At 40.9% G+C, this 13,354-nt stretch overlaps 1 protein-coding gene across 3 annotated transcripts in view; it reads left to right on the forward strand.

The window, feature by feature from the left end:
• map4k5 (mitogen-activated protein kinase kinase kinase kinase 5) overlaps nt 1–13,354 on the forward strand; it is a 50,230-nt gene that overhangs the window by 35,350 nt on the left and 1,526 nt on the right. For all 3 annotated transcript variants that reach the window (XM_056254931.1, XM_056254929.1, XM_056254930.1), the window contains 7 exons: nt 1,173–1,231; nt 1,347–1,450; nt 1,547–1,724; nt 1,832–1,900; nt 2,006–2,098; nt 2,208–2,278; nt 5,328–5,383. In XM_056254931.1, the coding sequence (XP_056110906.1) occupies nt 1,173–1,231; nt 1,347–1,450; nt 1,547–1,724; nt 1,832–1,900; nt 2,006–2,098; nt 2,208–2,278; nt 5,328–5,383 (630 nt within the window). The remainder of the gene's footprint in view (nt 1–1,172; nt 1,232–1,346; nt 1,451–1,546; nt 1,725–1,831; nt 1,901–2,005; nt 2,099–2,207; nt 2,279–5,327; nt 5,384–13,354) is intronic.

Genomic DNA, 13,354 nt, shown 5'->3' on the forward strand with positions numbered 1-13,354 from the left:
CTTCGTGAGTCAGCTGTCAACAACAGACCTAAACCAGCCATGGCACCAGCACAAAAACACAATCAGTAAAATATCATCTAATTATTATCAACAAAACGTTGAAAATATCAAGATATATTTTTGTCAATACTGCACAGCCCTAATGTACGGTATTAATTTTGATTTCTTAAGGTCTTAAAAAAGTCTTAAAAAGCCTTAAATTTTACTTTCAAAAGTGTGCAGGAACCCTGTAAAATGCAAAAGACTTTGTTCGGACTTCGGAGTGGCTACAGAAAAAAGAGACCGACACCGGACCCATGCGAAAACAAGGATACATATCGGAAGGACAGTACATGTAGTCACGCAATGCTGACGTTGTTAACATTAACAAGATGAGAACAAAGTATAATTTGCACGGTTTTGCGTGATATGATAAACGATTTTTAGATTTAATCAGCGCGATTTACTGCAATGTCAGAACCAGAACAAAAGTGAATGTTTCTTACTAGTTCAGATGACATTTTCCGGTGAAAATTATTATGTTGGTCATACTTCCAAAAATAATAATCTGTGATTCTGAATGCCAGTATCCACACCGGCGCGGCGACTGACAGCCTCACAGTCTCCTCATTGTGTTCATCCGCGCTGTGCCGTGTCGAGGGTGTTGAAGTACAACTCGCGTAAAGTTGATAATTCCGCGAATGACTGCAATTGCAGATTTCGAACAGAGATGGCGACAAAGAGGAAAAAATGTGGACTGCAGCTTTAATAATGTATTAGTAAAAATTTAAATTAAGATTACTTAATGCTTTAGAAGGATTTTTCATTGTTAGTTCATGCTAAGTATTGCAGTTAACAAATGGAATCTTATATATAGACTTATACAATTAAATTGTATTATATTTTTATTTATGTATTATTCATTTTTGTATGTATGCAGTATAGTATATATTTATAGATTAAAATAAAGATAATATATTTTTAATTAGTTTTTGTTTTTAAGAGTATATTTAGCTTAATTTATTTTCATTTCCATTTTCAATTTTAGCACTTGAACCTTATCATATTTCACTTAGTTTCTAAGGCAACATGTCTAATACTTTTTCCATATAATATTTATTTTATTTCAGGTTTATTTAATTACCGAAATTTATTTAAAATAAATGTATTTAACACTGGTGTCTGCTTTACAGGAGATTTGCTCTCACCACCAAGATCCCCGACACCAAGGGATGCCACAAGTGTTGCATCGGTAAAGCTTTAAACATGCACTCTAGTACACACCCAAACATGCACTCTAGTACACACCCAAACACACACACACACTCAGATTGAGTTTGACCTCCTGCTCGCTTTCTCTCTGTCAGTGCGGAATCCGTACACGGGTCACAAGTATCTCTGCGGAGCTTTGCAGTCAGGGATTGTTTTGCTGCAGTGGTACGAACCCATGCAGAGATTCATGCTTATTAAGGTTAGACAAGAAGGAAAGTTGTATTAAATCAAGACTGAATAAAGAAAAAAAGATGGCATATTATATGAAGAAGCTCTCTCTCTCTGTCTCTCACAGCATTTTGATTTCCCGTTGCCCAGTCCGCTGCGTGTGTTTGAGATGCTGGTGGTCCCTGAGCAGGAGTATCCTCTGGTGTGTGTGGCGGTCAGTCAGGGCATAGAGCCCGGACAGCTGGTTCGCTTCCAGACCATCAACCTCAATTCCTGCTCGTCCTGGTTCACTGAGATCGGCTCAGGTATAGCTTACACACACACACTTTGCCCTGTTCCTATACCTTGCTGGTGAGAACTGTCAAATGGGCCTAGTAAGCAAAATTAGTAATGTGTATTTATCTGGGTGTAGGTGGTAACCAGGTTGATACAATCCATGTGACACAGTTAGAGAGAGACACCGTACTCGTGTGCCTGGACAGTAAGTGTAACAGTAAGACAGTAACTTTTTTTCAAAAATGTAGCAAATACATTAGCTATATAAGATTTCCAATGTTGTCTTTCCTCTGTTCTTGTGTGTGTTTAGAGAACGTAAAAATAGTGAACTTGCAGGGAAAGCTGAAGTCTAATAAGAAACTGGCATCTGAGCTGAGCTTTGATTTCTGCGTCGACTCCGTAGGTGAGAGATTCACCTCTGCTTTCATCCAGCTGTGATATGCTTTTAGACTGTTATTTAGTATGTGTTTGATGTGTGTGCGTAACCTTCTATATGTGTGTGTTTGTGCCAGTGTGTCTCCAGGACAGTGTTCTGGCCTTTTGGAAACATGGGATGCAGGGGAAGAACTTTAAATCAAATGAGGTAAACAAACACAATAGCACTCTGTCTCTCTTAAACACCTTGAAACAAGACTGATGGGTTTCAGCAAGCTGTAGTAAACTGTCAAATAAGATTTAAACTGTTCACAAGTTTGGGGTTTGGGGATAAATAAAAAAAAAGACTGGCAAGGATGGCATTACATTGATCAAACTTGGTCAAACATGATTTCTATTTTAAAAAAATTTGAACTCTCTTCTACTCAGAGAATCCTGAGAAAATGTATCACGGTTTTCACAAAATGCAACACAACCGTTTCAGCTTTGAAAATAATAATAAATCTTTCTTGAGCATCAAATCAGCATATTACAAAGATTTCTGAAGGATCATGTGACACTGAAGACTGGAGTAATGATGCAAAAAAATTATTTCACTGTATTTGTTTTGCCAAATAAATGCAGCCTTGGTAATAAAAATAGACTTCTTTCAAAAATAACTTGCTGACCCCAAACGTTTGATTGGTATGTTTATATAATAAATTAATCATTTATGCATTTGGCAGATGCTATTATCCAAAGCATGATTAGTATGTGTTTATTTTATCTGTTCATGCATTCAAACCCATGATATTAATGTTGCTTGCTCTGTTTGATCACAAGCTCTTTAATATATGTGTGTGTGTGTGTGTGTGTGTGTGTGCGCGTGTGTGTGTTTGTGTGTGCGTGCGCGTGCACATATATGTATTTGTATTGTGTGTGAGATGATGTTTCATGTTTCATGGCTCTATAGCGTATAACAATAAAAGACCAAAGGTCTTCTGGAGGTGAAGCACTGTCTTTATGACATATGATAGTGTGTGAGTGTGTGTGAGACACAGATGACAGGGTGTGATGGATGATGTAAAATTCATGTACAATCAGAAAGCTCCAGCTGGCCAGAGAGTAATAGATTAAATTATTCAGCTGTTTTTCTCCTCTCTGACTCCACTGAAAAGCGCTCAGCACCTACACCCCTCAATTGATTGTGTCAGTGTGTGTGTGTAGGGTGAGCTTTAGAGCCTGCCAGGTTGTGCACCTGCTTTGCCACTCATTGTAGTTTTGGAACATGGCACGTGTGATATTTTCAGCCATTGTTTAAAGTTTTTCAGTTGGGAGTAGTTAGGCACAAATATGCACGAAAAACAAATCAGTTGTAGCATTGCTAATCTGACATTGCAGCCTCCTCATCATAACACTAAAATGCAGTCAACAAAAGACAGAAAAAGTTACACAGTTCAGTTTAAACTGACTGTTGTACCATATGCAAATGAAAACTGCAATCCGTGCAGCAGAACGCAAATTTGGTGTGTAAGCGAGAAATTGGTGCGAAACTAACGAAAAGGTGAAACAACGCTTAATGAAATAAAAAAGACTAAATGAGCTTATTGTGGACATGAAGGCCTGAGCTAGAGGAGAACGTTTACAGCGGAGTTCTCTAACTGCCGGTAGAGGTGTGTCCACTGTACAGTTATGTCTCCGGGCACTGTTACTTTCCTTTCAGAAATTAATTTAGGCTTGGCATTTATTATAAATAATTTTTTATATGAACACCACTTTAAAGGACAACTCCGGCGCAAAATGAACCTCGGGTGTAATAACACATTGGTACAGACTAAATCGTTCCCTGAGATTTGTTTTCATGATAATCGAATATAAAGAGTTTTATCTCTAAAAACAGTTTAGCTTATAACGCTAGTATATTGGGCATCGAGTAAGCAAAAAGAGATCGCTAGTTAATACCATTAACAAGGCTCAAATTAGCCCCACACTAACACGGCAGCATAATGAGTGTCCTTACATGCAAACCGAAGCATTGAGAACTTTGTAAGTGTATAGACAGTTTAATAAGAAGATACTTTACACAGACAGTACAGTTAGCGCATACAGACAGGAGCCATCTTGGAAAAAAGTCTCGATCAATCGAACCACGAAGGTGAGCGAACAGTACGTGTAGATATTGAAGATAAGATAAATTATATTTATTTTTTTATTTTCTCTGTTGCGTTCAGTGCTTCTCTTATGCGCTCAGTGCTTTCTTCCGGAAACAACGGACCAAATGAGATTCCAAGTCACAGTTCAGCTCACGTATCACCGTGTTCGTGGTTTGACTGATCGAGACTGTTTTCCAAGATGGCTCCTGTCTGTATGCGCTAGCTGTACTGTCTGTGTAAAGTATCTTCTTATTAAACTGTCTATACACTTACAAAGTTCTCAATGCTTCGATTTGCATGTAAGGACACTCATTATGCTGCCGTGTTAGTGTGGGGCTAATTTGAGCCTTGTTAATGGTATTAACTAGCGATCTCTTTTTGCTTACTCGATGCCCAATATACTAGCGTTATAAGCTAAACTGTTTTTAGAGATAAAACTCTTTACATTCGATTATCATGAAAACAAATCTTAGGGAACGATTTAGTCTGTACCAATGTGTTATTACACCCGAGGTTCATTTTGCACCGGAGTTGTCCTTTAAGCTATGTTATGCACTGGTATTTTACATTATTTCTGAATGTAATAAGTAATTTGGTTTTTTTTCCAACAATGCAATTTTGCCCCGGTGCGACTATTCCGGTGGAAAAAAGGGGTAGTTGGTTGTGGTCTTTGACTATCATTATTTAGTCTGGTCCACAGTGTATTCTGACAAAGATCACCTACCTTCCAACCTCTAGAAAGAAACAGAGCTGGAAAAAATATTATACACAATATTAGTGTGTTTAAAAACAATCATTATTATAACTAGTTCATTGTTATATGATTGTTTATACCTTTATGACACATCTCTAATAACTGTTTATTTAAAAAATCATCTTTGTAGGTTTGTTGTTGAATTCCCAGGAGCATTAGTTATTTATTCAATTTTTTGCATGTAGTTTTTTTCAAATGTAAGGAAAAGTAAATTTGATTACAATCTGAATTCTTTTTGCCTGTTTTTTTCTCTCTTTTGTTTAGTTTTGATATGCATAACTGTTCAACAGGGTTATAATAGGGGCATTTCTGGGACATCTCAGCAGGTGTACTACAGTTGTTTATTAAAGAATATTTCCTCTCGTTTGCAGGTGACACAGGAGATTTCGGACCCAAGCAGAGTTTTCAGACTCCTGGGATCAGACAGGTTAGAACCAGATCAAATCATTTCTGTCTCTCTCTTGCCTTACATCATCACCTTTTTCCCTCGAATTCTTTTTGTCTCCTGGAAACATTACTCTCCGCTCTCACTTCTTCCCAGAAACTCTGCATGTAGTCTTTTTTATTCCACACATGCCGTGGACAGAAATAGAGACATGTGGAGGAAAAAAGCCAACAGGGAGAACATGGTGTACCAGGCTGGGTTTGTTTCTATAGTGAGGGAAGCCCTGGGTCAGGTTTATTGGGGGGGACATGAGCTTTCTGTGACGTACGGGGTTAAATAAGGTCTGTCAATTTAACACCCAGGCTCAATGAGGAGACTTTGTTCTGCTGTCCCAGTTGAGCCATTAGTCTCTTGTCAACATTTTTACTTGTTCCACAAGAATGTGGAATTAACATATATATATATATATATATATATATATTACTGCTGTTAACGCATGCAATTTCAGTTTTAACGCGTTATGCAAATGCTTTTAAACCATTAAAGCGTGACAAGACAAAAGAGAACACGCTGTGTATGACTGTCCTGACACACACACAACGCACAGAAAGATGCGCGCCAGAATCGAGTTCCCTTATCGAGTCGGTCTCTCGACATTACGTATGGGGAAATCCATTTTCCTCGAATCATGAAGTCTGATAGAATAACTCTTTTGCTTGCAAATAGCCAATGGCGGTCCCGCCATCACCTGATTGGCTGACACTGCTCAATATAGGTGACGGCGGGCGCCAAAAACCCCAGAATCTTTTTTCTTCACTCGAGTCTGTTTTCACCGTTGATGTACGCATTCAGAGCGGAGTATATTAAGGAGTTTTAATTCCCCTCTCGCGTTCCGGTGGATTATATTATGTCTCTTTGTCGCCCGTGTGGTGGACCCATTGAATCCCCGGACGCACACAACTTGTGTGCTGTGCCTGGGTCGGGACCACGCAGAGGCGGCACTCGAGGGATCGGGATGTCCCGCCTGTGAGGAGCTTCCCATCAGATCCTTCGTGCAAGGCTGGCCGTTACACGTAGCGACGACCTTGTGTCTCCTGCCTCTCCCCAGTCTGCCGCCTTCGAGCCGCGGACCGGGAGACGGCAGAGATCTCCATTCGTGGGTTCTGTTGAGGCGCTGACGTCGGCCCAAGGTCCACGCCATCCTCACGTGGCAGAGCCCGTGAGTTACTCTTGAGGCCATTTACCGCCCTCTTGAGGAAGCACGGGAATTATCTCGTTCGGTTACGACGATGACGACGCCAATGGTCCGAGTCTCCGTCTGAAGGCGCCCTCGCCTCTTTGGATGCGGAGCTTATGGCCATTCTCACTGAGGCGGTGGCAGATATGGTGCTGGAGTGGACAGCGCCCAAGGAGCTGCCGTCGGAAAGGTGGCCTCGGCGCGGGCCGTAAAGCTGAAGCGAGAGGCAGTTCAGGAAGTCGCTAAAAAAAAAAAAAAAACAGCGCTCCTGATGTGCGTGTCAGGGAGGAAAGAGCGCGGGACGTGTTCGTCGGACCGGTGCGAAGAGGGCGTGTTCCCGCCCAGAGTTCGACGAGAATGTGTTGTTTCTGAAACCGCTGTGTTCTGTTTCAATAACAAGGTACATTACATGTCTCAGCAAAAGAGCTTCTCTCCCCAACATTATTACCCGCCTCATAGACGGGAGACGCATCGCAGAGCGGAAGCTCGGGGAAACCCGAGGAGATGGCTATCTATGTCCCCGTGCATGATGCCGCGGACGAGCTATAGCCTACCATTTCATATAGCAGTCAATGCTTTCCCGGTGGCTGGCGCCCAGCCCCCGCCGCAGCATTCATTGCCCTGTATGGCGATTCTGATTACTACACAGTGTGTATTCACAGTTGTTGCGCGATGCAACTGACGCTGTGTTACGTACACACCACACTGTTATGTGTAAGGATTTATGCCATTATATATTGCCCTGTGTCCTTCAGTGCAATGGCTATTCTGATTACTGCAAGTACGTGTTCACAGTTGTTGCGCGATGCAACTGACGCTGTGTTACGTACTCACTACACACTGTTATGTGTAAGGATTTATGCCATTATATATTGCCCTGTGTCCTTCAGTGCAATGGCTATTCTGATTACTACACCGTAAGTATTCACAGTTGTTGCGCGATGTAACTGACGCTGCGTTACGTACACACTGCACACTGTTGTGTGTAATGATTTATGACATATATTGCCCTGTGTCCTTTAGTGCAATGGCTATTCTGGTTACTACGCAGTACGTATTCACAGTTGTTGTGTGATGCAACTGAAGCTGTGTTACGTACTCACTACACCCTGTTGTGTGTAATGATTTATGCCATATATTGCCCTGTGTCCTTCAGTGCAATGGCTATTCTGGTTACTACGCAGTACGTATTCACAGTTGTTGTGTGATGCAACTGAAGCTGTGTTACGTACTCACTACACACTGTTGTGTGTAATGATTTATGCCATATATTGCCCTGTGTCCTTCAGTGCAATGGCTATTCTGGTTACTACGCAGTACGTATTCACAGTTGTTGCGCGATGCAACTGACACTGTGTTTATGTACACACTGCACACTATATGAATTTGCCGTTGTATATTGCCCTGTATCCTTCAGTGGAATGGCTATTCTGATTACTACGCAGTACGTATTCACAGTTGTCGTGCGATGCAACTGACGCTGTACGCACTGCACACTGATATGTGTAATGATTTATGCCTTATATATTGCCCTGTGTCATTCAGTGCAAATGGCTATTCTGATTACTACGTATTCACAGTTCGTGCGCGATGCATCTGACGCTGTGTTTGTGCACACCGCACTCTGTTATGTGTAATGTTTTATGCCATTATATATTGCCCTGTGTCATTCAGTGCAAATGGCTATCCTGATTACTACGCAGTGCGTATTCATAGTTGTCGTGCGATGCAACTAACGCTGTGTTTGTGCACACTAGGGATGGGCATTTTTCTAAAATATTGCATTCGAATATTCGGGCTCATAAAAATCGAATATTCGAATATTCGTTTATTTAAATGACGTTTAACGAAAAAGACGTTATTTTTTAAGTTTACTTTTTTTTTTACGTTTTTGTCACCATTTCTGAACACGCTTACAATTAGGCAATATACACAACACGCTTACAATATATGTTGAAGTTTTCTTTTAGTTGAAAACATTAAACAGTAGGCCTATGTGTAAACAAAAAATATAAAAAAACAAAAGCATTAATAAAAGCATGCTCAAGCAGCGCGAACGGGGGAAAACGCCTAATAAAGCAGATTGCGCCAGATATCGTACAGAACGCACACACACACTCGAGTCAGCATATGATTATCGTGTTTATATTGTTTCACGTTTATATTGAGAAAAACTATATCCACATGCAGGGGGATGCCCAAGCAATTTATGCTCGAGGGAGAAAAGGCGCTTCGCTGACAGACGCTTCAGAGACACAAAGATAACGGTGTTCTAAGTTTCTAACAGCACTTTGCGTTTTCTGTTCTTAAACCGGTCTCCCTCAACGAAACTTAAAGGAAGTATATGTCTCAAAATCATTTTGCTATAAGATAAGTTATCATTTCGGATCACGCGGGGTCCAGCTGCGCTTACCTGCAGTCGTGATGCAGTGTTGGACAGCTGTCTTTCCTCATTCGACTGTTTGGATTTCATGTGATTTCTCATTGTGTTGATGATATTATAATTCAGATTAATTAATTAATTTGATCAAAAGTAATTCCATTTAGTAAGATCATTTTCAAGTAATTCCAAACTTCGCGAGGCAGACGACAACATTATGTGATCAAATACACACAACTTGTTAACACACTCCACAGCGCCACCCTGTGCATTTAATTATAATTGCGAGTTAGTGCTTGGGATTTATCATGGATTCACTGCATTTACGGCCAGCAAAGCAACGTAGTAAAATTCGAATAGTATTTTATTTTTCGAATAATAATTACAGATCGAATATTCGAAAATTCGAATATTCGTGCACATCCCTAGTGCACACTACACACTGATATGTGTTATGATTTATGCTTTATATTGCCCTGTGTCATTCAGTGCAAATGGCTATTCTGATTACTACGTATTCATAGTTGTCGTGCGATGCAACTGACGCTGTGTTTGTGCACACCGCACTCTGTTATGTGTAATGATTTATGCCATTATATATTGCCCTGTGTCATTCAGTGCAAATGGCTATCCTGATTACTACGCAGTGCGTATTCATAGTTGTCGTGCGATGCAACTAACGCTGTGTTTGTGCACACTACACACTGATATGTGTTATGATCTATGCCGTCATATTTTGCCCTATCCTTCAGTGCAAATGGCTATTCTGATCACTACGTATTCACAATTGTTGTACGATGCAACTGACGCTGTGTACACACAACGCACTGATATGTGTAACTATTACGCAGCTATATATTGCCCTGTATCCTTCAGTGCAACTGGCTACTCTTTTACTGTGTAGTCACAGTTGTTGCGCGATGCCACAGACGCTGTGTTATGTACATTGATATATGTCTATGATTTATGCCGTTATATGTTGCCCTGTATCCTCAGTGCAGCCGGCTATTCCGATTAACTACGTATTTACAGTCGATGTCGCTATGCCTCTGACGCTGTGTTTTTTGTACACAAAAATGTAACTATGCTTGTGCATAGTCTCAGTCGTCGCTACGGCGACTTGCATTGCATCTGTGTAGATATTGAAGCGTTATGCTGCCCTTCAATGTAATGGACCATTGTGTACGCATATTCATGCAGTTTCGGTCGCTTCAGCAACTTGAGCTGCATTATACACAGAGATGTTTAAAATGTGCACACTGATGTGTTATGCTGTTATGTTGCCCTCTATCATTCAGTGCAACAACCAGCTATCCTATCTAACTGCATATTCAGTTTGTCGCTACAGCGACTACACTGCACTTATGTACGTATAAGGACGCGTGTTGCTATTTTGTTGCTCTGTTTCTTTCAGTGCAAAACTAGCTATCTTAATCTACTGTGCATACTCACAGTTTCTGAATGTATGTACGTACACGGATGTGCAATTTACCATGTGTTATGCTGTAATGCTGCCCCGTTTCCGTGCAGCTAGCCATCCTGATCGAACTGTACATCTCAGTTTCTGTCTCTACGCAGTTCTGTCGCTACGGCGACTTAATCTGCGTTATGTACATGCATGGATGCGCTACAGCGACCGATGCTGTTACGTACATGTGCTATGCTGTTATGTTGCCCCGTTTCCTTCAGTACAACTGGCTATTCTGTGCTAACTCGTCTACTCACAGTTGTAGCTACGGCTATGTGTTTGTTGTTTACTGAGGTGCTATGCTATTATGGGGCTATTATCTACTGCGTATATTCATCAGAGCCCAGGTGGTTGCAATTCCAGCATTTTGCCCGGATGAGGTCAGTGTTTCAGAGTCTCAGAAGTACGCTTGTGCCCCATGCGTGCCCTGCGTGCTTATGTGAACAGAACTAGCCAGTTTCGAACTTCGGAGCAGCTCTTCGTCTGCTACGCGGGTGCTAAGAGGCGGCGCGCTGTCGAAACGGAGGCTATCTCACTGGATAGTGGAGGCTGTGCACTGGCTGGCTTATGCTTCACGGGAAGCCGTTTCCCTATAGGGGTGCACGCCCACTCCACTAGGAGTTTGGCGTCATCATGGGCGTGGGCGAAAGGCATGTCTATTCAAGACATTTGTTTCGCGGCAGGTTGGTCGTCTCGTAATACCTTCGCGAGATTCATAGCCGGCAGTATTTTCCTAAGCACCAATCACTTGCTGCAATCTCCCTCCATTCAGTTCAGCGTGCTTAGCTTGATGGGAGGGGCCTTCGTTGGTGCAGATGCCGAGTTGGCTCTGTGCCAATAGATGTTTCAACCAGGTCCGGTGTCTGTTCCTGAGAGCTGGGCGGGGTTTCTCCCACGCGGCGGGGGTTTTATTGTTCCCCATACGTAATGTCGAGAGACCGACTCGATAAGGGAACGTCTCTGGTTACTCACGTAACCGTAGTTCCCTGAGAGGAGGGAACGAGACATTACGTAACCTGCCGTGTGGGAGGGACTCTCAATCTCCTTACTCTCGTTCAGCTAAGATTCTGAGGTTTTTGGCGCCCGCCGTCACCTATATTGAGCAGTGTCAGCCAATCAGGTGATGGCGGGACCGCCATTGGCTATTTGCAAGCAAAAGAGTTATTCTATCAGACTTCATGATTCGAGGAAAATGGATTTCCCCATACGTAATGTCTCGTTCCCTCCTCTCAGGGAACTACGGTTACGTGAGTAACCAGAGACGTTCTCTTTCCCGCTTGAACGAACAATAACACAAACAATTATGCCAAACTGTCTGTTTTGTCTAGTATCCTCATAAGAGCAGTCTTAAAAGAGTTAAAGTCTTAAATTTAAAGAGTTGTGGGAAAATAGGATGTATGTTCAGATCCGCATCATGTGCAGCAGTGGCAGGTCTTAAAGTGACAGCAGCCACTAATGCTGTCTGTCATTAATGTTAATCAAAGGTAACAGAGAAAATTACTGCTCTTGATAAAATAACTTTTGTAGCTTTAATAAGGATTAATCTGTATTTAATTTATATTTATGCAGTGCAGGCTGTTATTCAATTTCTGTATATTTCCTACCTTTTAGACAGGTAGGATGGGCACAGGTAAATATGACATTTATTATGGGTTTATGAGAGGATTGTTTTGAGGTCACTTAATTTAAAAGTTGTTATATTTTTTAAAGCCTAATAAATGTTAAAATATTAGCTTTCAGTTACACTGGAATGTTGAATTGCTATACTTAATGTTTAAAATTGAAAAAGAAAATATTGAGACATACTGGCCTTTAATCATATAAAAAATGCCATTAAATGGTTCTACATTAATTTGGAGATTAATTGTGAAATGATTACATTATAAAATATAATAAGAAGTAATAAAATTTAAAAGTTAATCGATTAATCAGAAAAAATGTGATTCGTTGTTTTTTTTTATCTATTGACAGCACTCTATATATAATAATATATATATATATATATATATATATATATATATATATATATATATAATCATAATACCTATTTTGTTTAAGGTTACAAGGCAAAAAAACTAAATGTACAACATCAACAAATGTAAAAAAAGGCCATCCTTATTGTTGAGCCCTGTAATGACAGTAAAAAAAAAAAAATGCAATAAAAAATCTACAGGCAAGTTGTCTCAGCAAAAAACAAGAGCAGGCACTTCTTGCATTTAAAAAACACTAGAACTGAACACAATGGTATGAAAATAAAAGAAGCATTATATTGACTTCTGAAGACACTTTTTGATGCGTGTTCGCTGCTTTACTTGTGTGCCGTGTGTGTGTTTTTGTGTCAGAGAAACATATCTGTGTCATCATACATTGACACTAGGGATGCCACAATTCTCAGTATAATATTGGACCGTTCGATACGACTTTTTTTGCATACGAGCTGCCACTGAGATAAGGAAACTCCTCCACTTGAGTAAATATCTAATCACTATGCACTGAAGTTAGGGGGCGCTTAACCATCCTTGCAACGCTGGTGTCAGATTGCACACTTTATTTATCACTAGCGGTGAAGTGAGGCTGCAGTACGAGGAAGCACCACCGTCTTTCACATCTGTGGTGTCGGGACATTTAGGTTTTACTATTATCAATGCAGAGGAAGGAAAAACGATAAACAACAAATGACTGTGTGCAAGCATTGTTTTACATGTCACCTACTCAAGTGGAAACACTTCCAACATGACTGCACATCTGCGGCGCCATCACCCAGCAATATCACTGTCTGAAAGCAGGATAGCAGAGCAGGTGATACAGTCCTCCAAAAAGCAACAGTCCCTCGCTATTCCTTCCAGCATAAATACCCAACTGGTTCTGAGAGACGCTCGATCTGCATTACAGATTACCGTCTTCCACTTTTTTTCAGTGCCGAGGTAA

Source organism: Rhinichthys klamathensis, unplaced genomic scaffold (assembly GCF_029890125.1).
Source record: "Rhinichthys klamathensis goyatoka isolate OS25496 unplaced genomic scaffold, OSU_Roscu_1.1 h1tg000115l_1, whole genome shotgun sequence".
NCBI classification, from domain to species: domain Eukaryota; kingdom Metazoa; phylum Chordata; class Actinopteri; order Cypriniformes; family Leuciscidae; genus Rhinichthys; species Rhinichthys klamathensis.